Genomic DNA, 15,449 nt, shown 5'->3' with positions numbered 1-15,449 from the left:
TATCCTCAAAATAGTCCTTGAACACCAGGTACTCAGTGACAATCGGATTTTCCTGGGCCTGGACACAGCTTTCCATACAGCACACATGTGTCACCAGCAACCAAGGCCCTGGTGAAAACCGTTCCTGGAGGAGTGAGTTGTGGACCCCAGCTCCTCCGTGTGCTCCACCCCATCCTTGTGCGTTTTGCCTGGTGAGTCCTCCCTGTTCTGTGACGTGGAGAGGCACAGTCCTGCACAGCTGCGCTTTCTTTACCTGCCCCCAGCTCCCTTGTCCTGAAAACAGTCCCATGGATTATTTCCTTGGTATGTCAGACACATATTTGATATTTGTGATGGGGCTGCCTCCTTCTACCAAAATCTACATGAAGTTCATACATATGTCTGTGCTTTCAGGTTGTTGGCATGGAGCAGAGGTCAAGGAGACACCTTCTGAGCAGAATGTTTTTGTAGAAATGCCACGAATAAATACTTCAAAGACAAACCTGTCCACCCAGGAGGCCTATCCCTGGGAGAGGTGTAGCCCAGACTTAGAAGGTGGTTTGCATCTAGCTGAGGACCTCGGAACAAACCCTGGCCAGAAACTGTGTGGGTCAGGTGTGAAATTTTACCAGCACAGTGGAAAGAAACTCTTTAGAAGAGATGTGGGTAAGGCCTTTATGAACAGCCACACAGTCCATGCATCCAAGAAGTCTTCCACATGCCAGGAGGCTGGGAAGAATTTCCCTGGTAGCTCTAGCCTTCTCCAGCACCAGATCACTCCACAAAAGGACGCCGAATGTGTGGAAGCCTTTCACAATGAACAAAGGCACTATAAGTGCAGTGAATGTGGTAAAGCCTTCTGCCGCAAGTACAGGCTTGCTCAGCACCAGAGAGTCCACACTGGAGAGAGGCCTTATGAATGCAGTGAATGTGGGAAAACCTTCAGCTATAAACACATACTTATTCAGCACCAGAGAGTCCACACTGGAGAAAGGCCGTATGAGTGCAGGGAATGTGGGAAAGCTTTTAGCAACAAACCCACACTTGTTCGGCACCAGCGAATTCACACTGGAGAAAGGCCTTATGAGTGTAGTGAATGTGGGAAATTCTTTAGCCAAAGCTCCAGCCTCAGTGAACATCAGAGAATTCACACTGGATCACGGCCTTATAAATGCAGTGAATGTGGAAAATTCTTTACGTCCAACTCCAACCTAATTAAACACCGGCGAGTTCACACAGGCACAAGGCCTTATGAGTGCAGTGAATGTGGGAAATTCTTTAACCAAAGTCCCAGCCTCATTAAACATCAGAGAATCCACACTGGTGAACGGCCATATGAATGCAGTGAATGTGGGAAACTTTTTAGCCAAAGCTCTACTCTCATTAAGCACCAGAGAGTTCACACTGGAGCAAGGCCTTATAAATGCATTGAATGTGGGAAACTTTTTAGCCAAAGCTTTGGCCTCACTCAACACCAGAGAATTCACACTGGAGAAAGACCATATGAGTGCACTGAATGCGGAGAATTTTTTAGCCAAAACACCCAACTTACTCAACACCGAAAAGGTCACACTACAGAGAGGCCTCTTGAGTGTAGCAAATGTGGAAAAGTCTTCAGTGAAAGGTCTGCTCTGACTGAGCACCAGAAACTTCACAGCCCAGACAGACGCTTTGAGTGCAGCGAATGTAGGAAAGCTTTCAGCCGAAGGTCTAACCTCATTCGTCACCAGAAAGTTCATACCGGAGAAAGGCCTTCAAATGAGATGAGGAGAGCAGTGAATGAGCTGTCTCCTTAGTTAATACATCATACTGAATAGGCTCTGTGAGGGAGTCATCAACTGGAAGTTGAATGCCATACATCTGAACAGCCCTAGTGTGTAGATTGCCTGTGAGCACCAGGTTCATAGGAAGCTTTTAAGGAGCTACACTCTACTTTCTAACCTGTGCAGGGCCCTTGCCAGACTAACGTCAGTGTGAGTTTCTGTGGTAAAAATCATCTTACCTCTACCAAGTGGCAGTCGCCTCAGTGTAATCAGCGTAGGTAGACCTCTGTGCTCTTGCATCCTGTGGAGGGAAGCATGAGTAGCCTGAGCACTTGGGTGTTACCATTCTCTTGTGTCTAACTGACTAGGCCATGGACTTAACCAGCTTTGACCAAGGTGACCCAGTCTGGGTTCTGCTGGTGGCTTACAGAGGGTTACCTTTTTCAGTGGCATTATTTCATGTCATACTCCGGATGGATTTTTCTAGCTCTATGTCACGTGTTTGGGAATTTTGTATACCTCAGTCGGGATAGTATCATGGCAGAGAATAGTTTTCATTGCAGTTTGTGTCTAATTTGCATTGCTGTCCAAGGCCTCCTGCAGGGCTTTGTGGGAATAATGTTGTGACCTGGATATCAGAATTTTTGGTGGGTCCTTACCTCACCCTTAGATGAGGAGAGTTGTGAGAACCACCAGTGTTTGTTTGTTTGTTTTTGTGTCATACGCGGGCCTCTCACTGTTGTGGCCTCTCCCATTGCAGAGCACAGGCTCCGGACGCGCAGGCTCAGCGGCCATGGCTCACGGGCCCAGCCACTCTGCAGCATGTGGGATCTTCCCAGATTGGGGCACGAACCCATGTCCCCTGCATCAGCAGGCAGACTCTCAACCATTGTGCCACCAGGGAAGCCCCACCAGTGTTTTTTGGAGCAGCATGAGTTGTTCTCTTTTTCACAGAGGATGTCACATCATACCCCCAGTACTGTTCAAGAGAAGAAGTTCTCTAAGTCCAGCTGGAAAAGAGCCATGAGCCATAATGTCCACAACGTGGTAGGCTGGTGTTGCTGAGCGTTAGATTACAGACATTAGGTGGGAACCATATTTGGTACAGAAACACTCAGGGAATTAGTAGGAAGTGAAAGACAAGCAAACAAGTAGGGATGAGATGAGCCTTTTCTAAAGCTGCATCCAATAAAGCAACTGTACTCTGATAAAAAGACAAATTGCTGTAATTTGGGATTTTTAGGAAAATAAAAAATAAAGTTGCATTCACAAATGTACCAGGATTATGGCCATAAAGGATAAAGTTTTTGCAGAAATCCTTAGGAGGTACAGGGCTGTTTCTCTTCTCCTGAGGTCCAAGTCAGTGTCAGACTGAATACTGTAAAGGTTTTAGGATCCCACAGCATCTCCAAATTGTTTATCTCAAGGCCGTTGCTGCAGTGAAAAGAAAAAATGAGGAAGGGGAAAATCGTGTAATCCTGGCATGTTATTTTTATGACTCGGGAAGAGGTCCTAGATAACTCAAGTAGAAACACCTTTCATTGCTATAAAGACAGGTGTCTTTATTGCTACTGTGACAGTCCCTCCCATGAGACAAGAAAATGTGATGGAGTTAATGTGTTGGTTTCCAGAGTTCTACTTTTCCAAAAAGGAGATTCAGATTTTTATGTGAAGCCAATTTTTATTAAAATTTAATCGAGCTATATCGTTGGTAGGCAGTCAACTGAATATACTTAAAATGTACAGCTTGGTAAGTTTTTAGTATGTGTAAAATCACAACCATCACTATAATAACAAACATCCATCAGTTCCATATCTACCTTGACATCTCTCCATGGGCTCCCAGGCAACTACTGTTGACTTTCTTTCACATTCAATTAGTTAATGTTTTCTAGAGGTTTAATATCATTGGAATCTTAATGTGTTTACTTTTGTATTTGCCTTTTTCTTTCATGGTGCATAATTATCTTGAGAATCATCCAAGTTGCTGATGTGAATAGTTCTGTTTTTTTTTCTTTTTGCCATGCCGCAAGGCTTGTGGGATCTTAGTTCCCTGACCAGGGACTGAACCCAGGCCCTGAGCGGTGAAAGCACAGAGTCCTAACCACTTGGCCACTAGGGAATTCCATAATAGTTTATTGTTTTAATTCCTAAAAAATACACTGTTTGGATATACCACCCTTTGATTGTTTATCCATTCATCTGTTAAATGATGGGGTTTTGTGGTTTGTTTTTGGTTTGGCTATCACAGATAATCTTATTATGAATGTACATAAAATCCTTTATATGAATATATGGTTTCATCTTCTAAAGTGAATGACTGTACCCTTTTGCATTCCCATCAACTGTATGGGAGCATTCAAGGTCCCCTATATCCTTCACCTGTACTTGGTTGTTATATTAAATGTATTAAATATTAACCTGTTTTAAAAGTGTGTAGAGTTATCTTACTGTGGTCTGATGACATTTCCCTAATGGTTCATCATGTTGAACATTTTTAATGTGCTCATTTGCCAGCTGTGTATCTTAGATGTTCACAGTAGTTATTTTCCAACTGATAGTGAATGTTGGCTGATATTTCACTATAATAACTATATAATAACTAATTTCAGCTATAATAACTAAGAAGACAATAAAAGAAATGTGTTAGAACTTGAGTTTTCTGAAGTTACTTTGCTGGGTGGAATGTTTGTGCTATTCCCAGTGTACAGTCCCCATTAACTTATTCTCCATTACTTTTTTTTTTTTAATTGATTTTTGGCTGGGTTGAATCTTCGTTGGTGGGAGCGGGCTTTCTCTAGTTGCGGCGAGCGGGGGCTGCTCTTCGTTGCGGTGTGCAGGCTTCTCATTGCGGTGGCTTCTCTCGCTGCGGAGCACAGGTTCTAGGCATGCAGGCTTCAGTAGTTGTAGCTCATGGCCTCTAGAGCACAGGCTCTGTAGTTGTGGCACATGGGTTTAGTTGTTCTGTGGCATGTGGCATCTTCCCGGACCAGAGCTTGAACCAGTGTCCCCTGCATTGGCATGCAGATTCTCAACCACTGCACCACCAGGGAAGCCCCGTTACTTTCTTAAGTCTAGACAAGTAATAAAACAATGAATCGACCCTTGGTTGTAGTGTTTGCCAATTTCCCTGGTACAAATACTCCAACTGTGGCAATTTCAAGCTGTGAACATGAGGTTGTTACCAAACCAGGTAGCATTTCCAGAGGTGCACAAGCCAAACACTGAGACACCAAGGTTTGCGGGAGAGAAAAAATTCATTCACAGGGCAGCCAAGGGAGGAGACAGGAGAGCAAGCCTGAGATCCACCTCCCTGGAGTTGGGGTCCTTGAGTTATTTATGGGATAAAGACACAAGGTGGTCTTAGGTGTGGGGAAAGGTGATAGGGTGTGAGAAAAGGTGAGGTGATTGGTGTGTGCGGATGTATCTGCATTACATGCTTCTTCATGGGATACATGTTCAGAAATAGTCACTTTGTATGATCTGAGGGTGGAGTTTTTGGCCATCTGATGTCCAAAGGGCATTCACTGAACACTTGTGCAGGCCAAATTTTACGGGTTGGTAGTTATAATCAGTCTTAACTAGCTCAAAGTGTGTAAGAGCTGACTCTTAAGTTCCTAAAAAAACAACTGGGGGGACTTCCCCGGTGGCACAGTGGTTAAGAATCCGCTTGCCGGGCTTCCCTTGTGGCGCAGTGGTTGAGAGTCCGCCTGCCGATGCAGGGGACACGGGTTCGTGCCCCGGTCCGGGAAGATCCCACATGCCGCGGAGAGGCTGGGCCCGTGAGCCATGGCCGCTGAGCCTGCGCGTCCAGAGCCTGTGCTCCGCAACGGGAGAGGCCACAACAGTGAGAGGCCCACGTACCACAAAAAAAAAAAAAAAAAAAAAGAATCTGCCTGCCAATGCAGGGAACACGGGTTCAAGCCCTGGTCCGGGAGGATCCCACACGACGTGGAGCAATTAAGCCCACGCGCCTAGAGCCCGTGCTATGCAATGAGAAGCCACTGCAATGAGAAGCCGGTGCACCACAACGATGAGTAGCCCCCGCTCGCCACAAGTAGAGGAAGCCCGCATGCAGCAACAAAGACCCAAGACAGCCAAAAACAAAAACAAAAACAACTGGGGCTCCCTTTACTATAGTGACCCATACATCAGAGGTGTTATTTTACAGGGGTCGTTAGGGAGTCTTGTGATATTACTTAGGCCATATGAAGCTTGGAGCATATGCAACTAAAGAGAGAAAAGCTAAAACAAGCTTAATCAGTGAAGGCAGTTTAAAAGCAGAGGGGTTTTGACAAGCTGTTCCATTAGCTGTGGTTCTGTAAGACAAACTCAAGGATTTCTGTTACTCACCAGCTTCTGTTAACCCTATGGGGCATGGTTTCAAGGTCATCCAGTGTGGACTTGGGAAGATGTGAAGTAGCACACCATTACAGTCTGTTTCCATTATACAGATACCCATAAATAACATTGAGAACATAGATTAGGATAAAATGTAAAAGAATTCCGAAGGGACAGGTTTTGAGTATTTTCACTTGACCTGTGTAAAGGATGACATCACAGGCCTGAGTTGTCCAGTCTATTCATTCCAAAGAAATGTGTGGCACTTACTTGCCCAACTCCTGCGAGACAATCTCCAAGCTCTTGATACATTCACTAATAAAAATGTCTTTATTTACCTGGTCCTTGGTTTGTGCTAGGCAGTTTATGCTAATACTGTGATTTATGGTTGGGGGGCCTTAGGTCTCTGTATCAGTTTGACATTTGGAGAAGCTAGAGAGTAAGGTCAGCCACACAGGTGTCTCTGTGTGTGACAGATACTCCAAAAGAACCCTGGACAACACCAAGGCTTGTGTGAGGTTCCCTGGTTAGCAGTACTCCATGTGTGCTGTCACAAATTGATGCTGTGAGACTTAAGCGAGGGGGCAACTGGAACCTGGCAATGTGGTCCCACTTGGACTCTCCTATAGCGCCATCTTCCTTTACTGCTTTTAATCTGTATCCTTTCACTGTAATAAACTGTAGCTACTGAGCTTAACTTTCTTTAACTTTCTTTCACCTGTAACAGATATGTTTCTCTAGAACTATTTTTTTTTTTGGCTGCTTGGGTCTTTATTGCTACTCGTGGGCTTTCTCTAGTTGCAGCAAGCTACTCTTCATTGTGGTGCACGGGCTTCTCATTGTGGTGGCTTCTTGTGGAGCACGGGCTATAGGCGTGGACTTCAGTCATAGAGCCAGTGATGGTGTCCCATCCAGTGACCAACACATATTTCTTACTCCACATTTTGATATGTATTCAGTGTTATTTATTTATTTATTTATTTATTTATTTATTTATTTATTTATTTATTTATGGCTGTGTTGGGTCTCGTTGCTGTGCGCGGGCTTTCTCTAGTTGCAGTGAGTGGGGGTTACTCTTCGTTGCACTGCGCGGGCTTCTCATTGTCGTGGCTTCTCTTGTTGCAGAGCACCGGCTCTAGGTGCACAGGCTTCAGTAGTTATGGCACACGGGCTCAGTAGTTGTGGCTCACGGGCTCTAGAGCACAGGCTCAGTAGTTGTGGCGCATGGGCTTAGTTGCTCTGCAGCATGTGGGATCTTCCCGGACCAGGGCTCGAACCCGTGTCCCCTGCATTGGCAGGCGGATTCTTAACCACTGCACCACCAGGGAAGCCCTCTAGAACTATTTTTCCTAATTTAATTGAGTAACTACATAATCACTGTTAATAACTTTCTCTAATATTCATTTCAAGTATTTTTCAGAGATGATTTGAACTCCCTGTGCATTCACTGTTGCTGCAATTTCAGGTTACTTGATAAATCAGTTCCCATCAAGGAGATGGAATCATGGAATCCCAAACCTTTGTCTCTCGAGTAGGATGCCCCCTTCGTACCCAGGCTTCGAAGGTTAGAAGGCCACAAGCTATCTTGGCAGGAAATGACATGTGATAATTCGCTCTCCTTTATGGATAGGTTTCAATCCTTAAATATGCCTGTTTCTGAAAGTCTGCCGATTCCTGAATGCCAGACTTCCCAAAAGCTCATATGAGACCTGCTCTGGCTTTTTTTGAGGTGACTGCCTGACAATTAGAACTCTCCCTTACAGGCAGGCAAACAGGAAGTTTCCTTTTTTTGTTGTTGAATCAGATACCAAGTTCAATTCACTGTTAGTTCACAAGTTTGCAAACCTTTCAACGGTTCAACCTGTTAAAACTTAGTTATGAGTTTGGACTTGTGACAAACTGATACACATGTGAGATTGAAAAGGCAATACTTTCTATTCTTGCTGAACTTGCTGTTATCTATATTTTGCATATACTGAATAAAAAAATGGAAAATGCAAATGTAAATTTTGTGATGAATTTCCTGAAGAGTAGATATTCACTAAATGTGGTAAAAGTCCTCTCCGAGGTCTTTGTATGATACGCAGTTGTTCATTCAAAATTGAAAATGATGGACAGGTTACTAACTGTTAAGCATGAGAGATGTATGATTTCCTCAACTAGTGTCAAAGCAAGTGAAAAAATAATTTTTAAGACAAATTCAGATTAAGAAGGTAAAATAGTAATAGGAGAAGTTGTAAAGAGCTTCCACACTGAGTATCATCAGTCCTCCAGCACACACTACTGTTGAGCCTGTGTCTCACTAATCAACGTTCAGTGGACAAAAGGAACAAGATAAACTGGATATATTCACTGTAGAAGCTATGTTACAACCTATTATGTTTATTGTGGAAGTCCCACTGAGATACTGTCTGCACTGTCACCGCAGACCCCAGCCTTCCACCAGCTGCAGTACCCACAGATGTCCCTTGTGCCTTGCTGCTCAAGGTCAACTTGAGTCCGTGAAGACATGGTGAGTCAGCAGTAGGTCTAAACTCTGCTGTGTTGAGTTTCGTGGCTTTTCGTTCTCAGTTTGACACCTGGATTTTATTGTTAGTTCCCTGTTGTTTGAGATAATTGGTGGATCACGCCATTCCTTTTCATACCGTTTTTGATGTCCTTTGAGTTATGTGTTTTGTTTTTTGGGTTTTTTTTCTGGGCTGTCTGGACCACACAGGGAAGTCCTCTGTGCCTGTGTTTCTGAATAGCATAACTATCCTAAGGATGATTTGGGCCTTCAATGGCCACTCTGGGGGACACTTGATTTGAACAAAAGGGTTAATTTGAAAGACACCTTTGAAAATAAAGGAAATAAGAGTTCTCAGGCCCAATGGATAGTATTTTTTCTTAGTATGCAGAGGACTCCAAATTAAATTCTGAAATAAAAGTTACATCACTAGGGCTTCTCTGGTGGTGCAGTGGTTGAGAATCTGCCTGCCAATGCAGGGGACACGGGTTCGAGCCCTGGTCCAGGAAGATCCCACATGCCGCAGAGCAACTGGGCCCATGAGCCACAACTACTGAGCCTGAGCGTCTGGAGCTTGTGCTCCGCAATGAGAGGCCGCGATAGTGAGAGGCCTGCACACCGCGATGAAGAGTGGCCCCTGCTTGGGCTTCCCTGGTGGTGCAGTGGTTAAGAGTCCGCCTGCCGATGCAGGGGACACGGGTTCGTGCCCCAGTCTGGGAAGATCCCACATGCCGCGGAGTGGCTGGGCCCGTGAGCCATGGCCGCTGGGCCTGCGCGTCCGGAGCTTGTGCTCCGCAACGGGAGATGCCACAACAGTGAGAGGCCCGCGTACCGCAAACAAAACAAAACAAAACAAAGAGTGGCCCCTGCTTGCCACAACTGGAGAAAGCCCTCGCACAGAAACGAAGACCCAACACAGCCAAAAATAAATACACATTAAAAAAAAAAAGTTTAAAAAGTTAGATCACTAAAAGATTTTTTGGCCAAAACTAATGAGCAAGTCGACAAACTTCAGCAGGAACAAACTAGACTCATTCCCCTGTAAATCCACCCTCTCTTTGTCCTGCAGTAGCCTCCCACATCCAGTGCTCCCACCCCCTTATCCTTCTGATCTCTCTCCTTAGCACCTCTCCCCCTACTCTTTCCCTTTTGCTCAAACCCCCTACTGTAACTGAGCAAAAGCCAAACTGACATTGAGTGTTTGCAGCAAAGTAAGAGTTTGTTGCAGGGCACCAATCAAGGGAGTGGGAGACAAGTCTGACACCCACTGCAATTGGGTCTTTGAGTTGTGGGGTTTTAGAGGGGAGGAACAAAGAAGCTGGGGTTAATCATCTGGTGACATTTCTTAATCATAGTTTCAGGAATAAGGATGCCTATGATTTATGAGTCTCTGGTCTGGTGGTCCATGACCAGGAAAAATCGACTGTATAGTAATTTAATCATTAAAACAAAAATATTTTTAAACTATAGGAGATTTTCAGACAGACTAGAAAAAATTCCTAATTTCAACAGTTGGGAGTCACAGAGGTGCTGATGTTAAGAGCAACTGTTTCATGTCATTTTACCAATGGTGTTAAATGTGAAGGTGGAGACCTAATTCAAAAATAGAACTTGGAATAATTAGCCCCGGGACATCCCTGGTGTTCCAGTGGTAAAGAATCCGCCGTACAATGCAGGGGATGCGGGTTCGATCCCTGGTCAGGGAACTAAGATCCCGTGTGCCAAAACTACTGAGCCCGTGAGCCTCAACGAAGATCCCACGCATGCCACAACTGAAGACCTGATGCAGCCAAAAATAAAGTAAATAAATAATAATTAAAAAAAAGAATAATTAGCCCCTTTTGAACTACAAAACCTGGCAGCTCATATTTACAAGACAGGATCTGAAGAAAACATGTGTCCTTGCAGATCAGCAGGGACTATGGGGCCCACATCCCAACCAACCACCTATTGAAAAGGACACTTGTAAATACTGTCAACAGAAGAGAAACTGGAAAAAAGCGTCTCCCATCTTATGAAGAAAAACCAAGTTATTTCAAATAACTCACAGATTTTCCCCATTTCAACAGTTAACACTTGGACCATTGACTGAAAAATCACAAGCATTCCTCCTGCTCTGTGATACCATCCCTGTAAATTTAATAGAAAAAGACTTACTAAACTACACACTGCTAATTATCCTATGGGTAAAAGGAGAAATTACAAGGGAAATTTAAAAAACATAAATATTTTGAACTAGATGAAGATAAAAATGTTACATATAAAAATTGATGTAGGAACTCCCCTGGTGGTGCAGTGGTTAAGACTCCACACCCCCAATGCAGGGAGCCCAGGTTCGATCCCTGGTCAGGGAACTAGATCTCACATGCATGCCACAACTAAGAGTTCACATGCCAAAACTAAGGAGCCCGCGAGCTGCAACTAAGGAGCCTGCCTGTCGCAACTAAGACCTGGTGCAGCCAAATAAATAATTAAATATTTTTTAAAAATCCCCAGATCTGGGGCTTCCCTGGTGGCGCAGTGGTTGAGAGTCCGCCTGCCGATGCAGGGGACGCGGGTTCGTGCCCCCATCTGGGAGGATCCCACGTGCCGCGGAGCGGCTGGGCCCGTGAGCCATGGTCGCTGAGCCTGTGTGTCCGGAGCCTGTGCTCCGAGACGGGAGAGGCCACAATAGTGAGAGGCCCGCATACCGCAAGGAAAGAAGAAAAAAAAAAAAAAAAAAAAAAAAAAAAAAAAAATCCCCAGATCTACAAAGCCATTATCACTCATCTATATAGATATAAAATACATTAACAAAATACCAGAAAACTGTCTTGGCAACATACACAAAGGATTATACAACGTGATCTGGGGGATTTGTCCCAGGAAATGCAAGGTTGGCTTAACATCTGAATATCAATTAATGGAATAAACCATATAATAAAATAAAAGACAATAAGACCCCCCCACACACAGCCACACGATTATTATCTCAATAAATGGAAAAAACTGGAACGGAGAGTGTAGAAATAGACGAACACAAATACATTCAAGTGGTTTTTGAAAAAGGAACAAAGGAAAAGGAATGGAGAAAGAAGTCTTTTCAACAAATGGGCTTTAAAAAGTGATCCAGGGACTTCCCTGGTGGTCCAGTGGTTAAGACGCTACGTTCCCAGGGACTTCCCTGGTGGCGCAGTGGTTAAGAATCCGCCTGCCAATGCAGGGGACATGGGGTCAAGCCCTGGTCCAAGAAGATCCCACATGTCATGGTGCAACTAAGCCCATGTGCCATAACTACTGAGCCTGCACTCTAGAGCCCATGAGCCATAACTACTGAGCCTGTGTGCCACAGCTACTGAAGCCGGTGCATCTACAGCCTATGCTCCACAACAAGAGAAACCACCACAATGAGAAGCCTCCACACCACAATGAAGAGTAGCCCCCGCTAGACACAACTAGAGAAAGCCTGCACGCAGCACTGAAGACCTAATGAAGACAAAAATATAAATAAATAAATACATTTATTTAGAAAAAAGAAAAAAGACTCCATGCTCCCAATGCAGGGGCTCCGGTAGGGGAACTAGGATCCCACATACCGCAAGTGCGCCTGCGCACTGCAACTAGAGAAGCCCGTACGCCACAGTGAGGACCCAGTGAGACAAAATAAAATTAATTTAAAAAAAATGCTAAGAGATAGTAAAATAGGTAATAAATTACGTATCCTGTTTATAAAATAAATAAATAAACAATAAAAAAGTGGCCTAGGGAATTCTCTGGTGGTCCAGTGGTTAGGGCTCCATTTCCAATGCAGGGGGCATGGGTTTGATACCTGGTAGGGGAACTAAGATCCCGCAAACTGTGCAGCACAGCCAAAAAAAAAGTGATCCAGACACACATCTTATACCTTTACAAATATTTTCTCAAAACTATAAAACACCTCCAAGATAACATAGGAGACAATGTAAGTTACCTTGGGTTTAGCAATCACTTTTTAGATGCAACACCAAAAACACAATCCATGAAAGAAAAACTTAGTAATCTGGACTTGACTAAAATTTAAAATTTCTGCTCTGCAAGACACTGTTAAAAGAATATGGGGCTTCCCTGGTGGCGCAGTGGTTGAGAGCCCGCCTGCCGATGCAGGGGACATGGGTTCGTGCCCCGGTCCGGGAAGATCCCACATGCCGCGGAGCGGCTGGGCCCGTGAGCCATGGCCGCTGAGCCTGCACGTCCGGAGCCTGTGCTCCGCAACGGGAGAGGCCACAACAGTGAGAGGCCCACATACCGTAAAAAAAAAAAAAAAAAAAAAAAAAAAAGAATATGAAGAGGGACTTCCCTAGTGGTCCAGTGATAAAAAATCTGCCTTCCAATGCAGGGGACATGGGTTCAATCCCTGGTCGGGGAACTAAGATCCCACATGCCACGGGGCAACTAAGCCCGCACGCCACAACTGAGCTCACACACCTCAACGAGAGAGCCCGCGTGCTGCAAACTACAGAGCCCATGCACCCTGGAGCCCGCATGCCACAACTAGACAGAGAAAACCCACACACCACAACTAGAGAGAAGCCTATGCACCACAATGAAGAACGTGCACGCCACCACAAAGGATCCCACGTGCTGCAACTAAGACCTGATGCAGCCAAAAAAAAAAAAAAAAAGCTAGCCATCAAAAGCTTATTTAAAAAAAAGAAGAATATGAAGATATTCATCATATATTATTAGGGAACTGCAAGTGAAAGCAACAACAATATACTATTACTACACACCTATGTGAATGGCAAAAGTCCAAAACACTGACATCAAATGCTGATGAGGATATGGAGCAACAGGAACACTCACCCACTGCTGGTGGGAGTGCAGAATGACAGCCACTTTGGAAGAGAGTTTCTTACAAAACTAAACATACTCTTACTATATGACCCAGTAAATCATGCTCCTTGGCTTGAACCCAAACAAACTGAAAACTTATACCCACACAAAACCTACACACAATGCATAATGCAGGTTTATTGATAAGTGCCAAAACTTGGAAGCAATCAAGATGTCCCTCAGTCAGTGAATGGATAAACAAACTGTGGTATAGCCATACAATGGAACGTTATTCAGTAATACCTTATACACAAATCTTCATTGGAGCTTTATTTGTAACAGCCAAAAATTGGAAACAACCCAAACATCCACTAACAGGTGAATAGATAAAAAACAAATGTGGTATATCTATACAATGGAATAATTCTCAACAATACAAACGAACAACTGATACATGCAACAAGATGGATTAATCTCAAAATAGTTATAGTTAGTGAAAAATGCCAGAGTCCCACTTCCCAGAAACTATATACCATAGGATTCTGTTTATATGAAATACTAGAAAGTGCTTGCTATTACTTGTGAATTGTGAGAAAGGGGATTAGAAAGGACTGGAAGGAAAGGATTATAAAGGGACACAAGGAATATTTAGGTTGTGTGGGATATCTCCATTATCTTGGTTGTGTGGTCTCATCAGTATATACACACATGGTGAAACATAACACGTTTTACACTTTACATATATTCATTTTATTTCATGTCACAATACCTCAATAAAGATGTTAAGAACTCAATGTTCCCCATAAAAATCCATATTTACCATTCCTCTTGGAAAGTCACATCTGGCAACTGTTCTGGTTCAACCATATCCCTCTCCCCACAATTTAGGGGGATAAGCCCTTCCTCAATATCAGCAAAAACTGGAGAGCAATGAAGTCCACATCCATTACTGTCACTAGGAATGTTGGCTGGGTCAGACAAGCCCGATCCCTGGATCTCCCTTTTGTCAGTGCTGGGGTTCCTACCTGTGCCTGTGATGGCCATAACATCAACAGTCGAGGGAGGTACAGAAATCTGCAAACCTTTAGATTATCTACTGTGACAGTGCACTGGCCACAGGAGACTCAGATATCTGAAGGTCCTTAGGATTTCTCTACCATTCATGCCATACAGCCAAAATCACATGGACATTTACAGATACCTCCGTTAGAATAGGCACACATCCTCTCACTAGCCACAGTCATCCCCACTCCATTATCTCAGCGTTTCTATACCAACTATGATTCCCATATTGCCCTAAAAGGCTAAAGCCTTCCAGTCAATGATACTTGCCTATGGGATTCTGGACATCAAGGATTGGCTCCTGTACAGGTCCAGGAGACAGAAATCCCTCAAAAGTGATGGGGAATATGGGACATTCCCTAGGAACAAAGGACCCAATTCATGTTGCTTCCACAAGCACTGGAGATTTCCACACCAACTGTGCCCTCCTCAGAATGAACTCTGGGCTCACAGGAAATCCTGACTTCTAAGCCACAGGATTAGGTGCACAAAGCTCTTCAGTCTTTTCTAGCAAGCCTTGGGCAACAATGCAAACTAGGCCAAACTAGACTGAGAGGTGTTCTCTGCCATCCTACTGTTCCTTCTGAGACACATAAAGTTGGTGCCAACAAAAGGTGTTCCTCCCTTCAGGCTGGCGAAACCCAATTTTTTCTCAATTCATTAGACACAATGAACTGACCTCCCAAGAGTAAAAACTGCCACAGCAGGCCTTTATCACTGCACAAACCAGAGTAGCATGGGGCAGGGAGTTCCAAAGTTGGGTGACTTGAAAGCAGGATAAATAAGTCACAGCTATCATGTTACAGTCAACATTGTCAAGGAAATCTTATCTGGTAATCACCAGCAGATTCCAGTTCAGATCCTTTCGGCCAGAGACAGATCATGGTCACTCAGAACCCCGTCATGGGGAAGGAAATGAGGATCTTCAATACACTCAGAACATTCCCAATCCCCTAGAGGGATCAGGAGAGACAGCACAGGGCTCCACCTTTCCTGAGCATATTGGA

At 44.3% G+C, this 15,449-nt stretch overlaps 1 protein-coding gene across 1 annotated transcript in view; it reads left to right on the top strand.

Moving 5' to 3' along the window:
- Positions 1-15,449, top strand: part of LOC136140885 (zinc finger protein 17-like) — a 49,618-nt gene that overhangs the window by 5,002 nt on the left and 29,167 nt on the right. Inside the window, 1 exon segment of the mRNA XM_065899031.1 lies at positions 394-1,729. Coding sequence (XP_065755103.1) covers positions 394-1,729 — 1,336 coding nt within the window.

This window comes from Phocoena phocoena, chromosome 20 (genome assembly GCF_963924675.1).
Source record: "Phocoena phocoena chromosome 20, mPhoPho1.1, whole genome shotgun sequence".
Lineage (NCBI taxonomy): Eukaryota > Metazoa > Chordata > Mammalia > Artiodactyla > Phocoenidae > Phocoena > Phocoena phocoena.
Note: the sequence above shows the minus strand (reverse complement) of the source record. Positions and strands in the feature narration are given on the sequence as shown.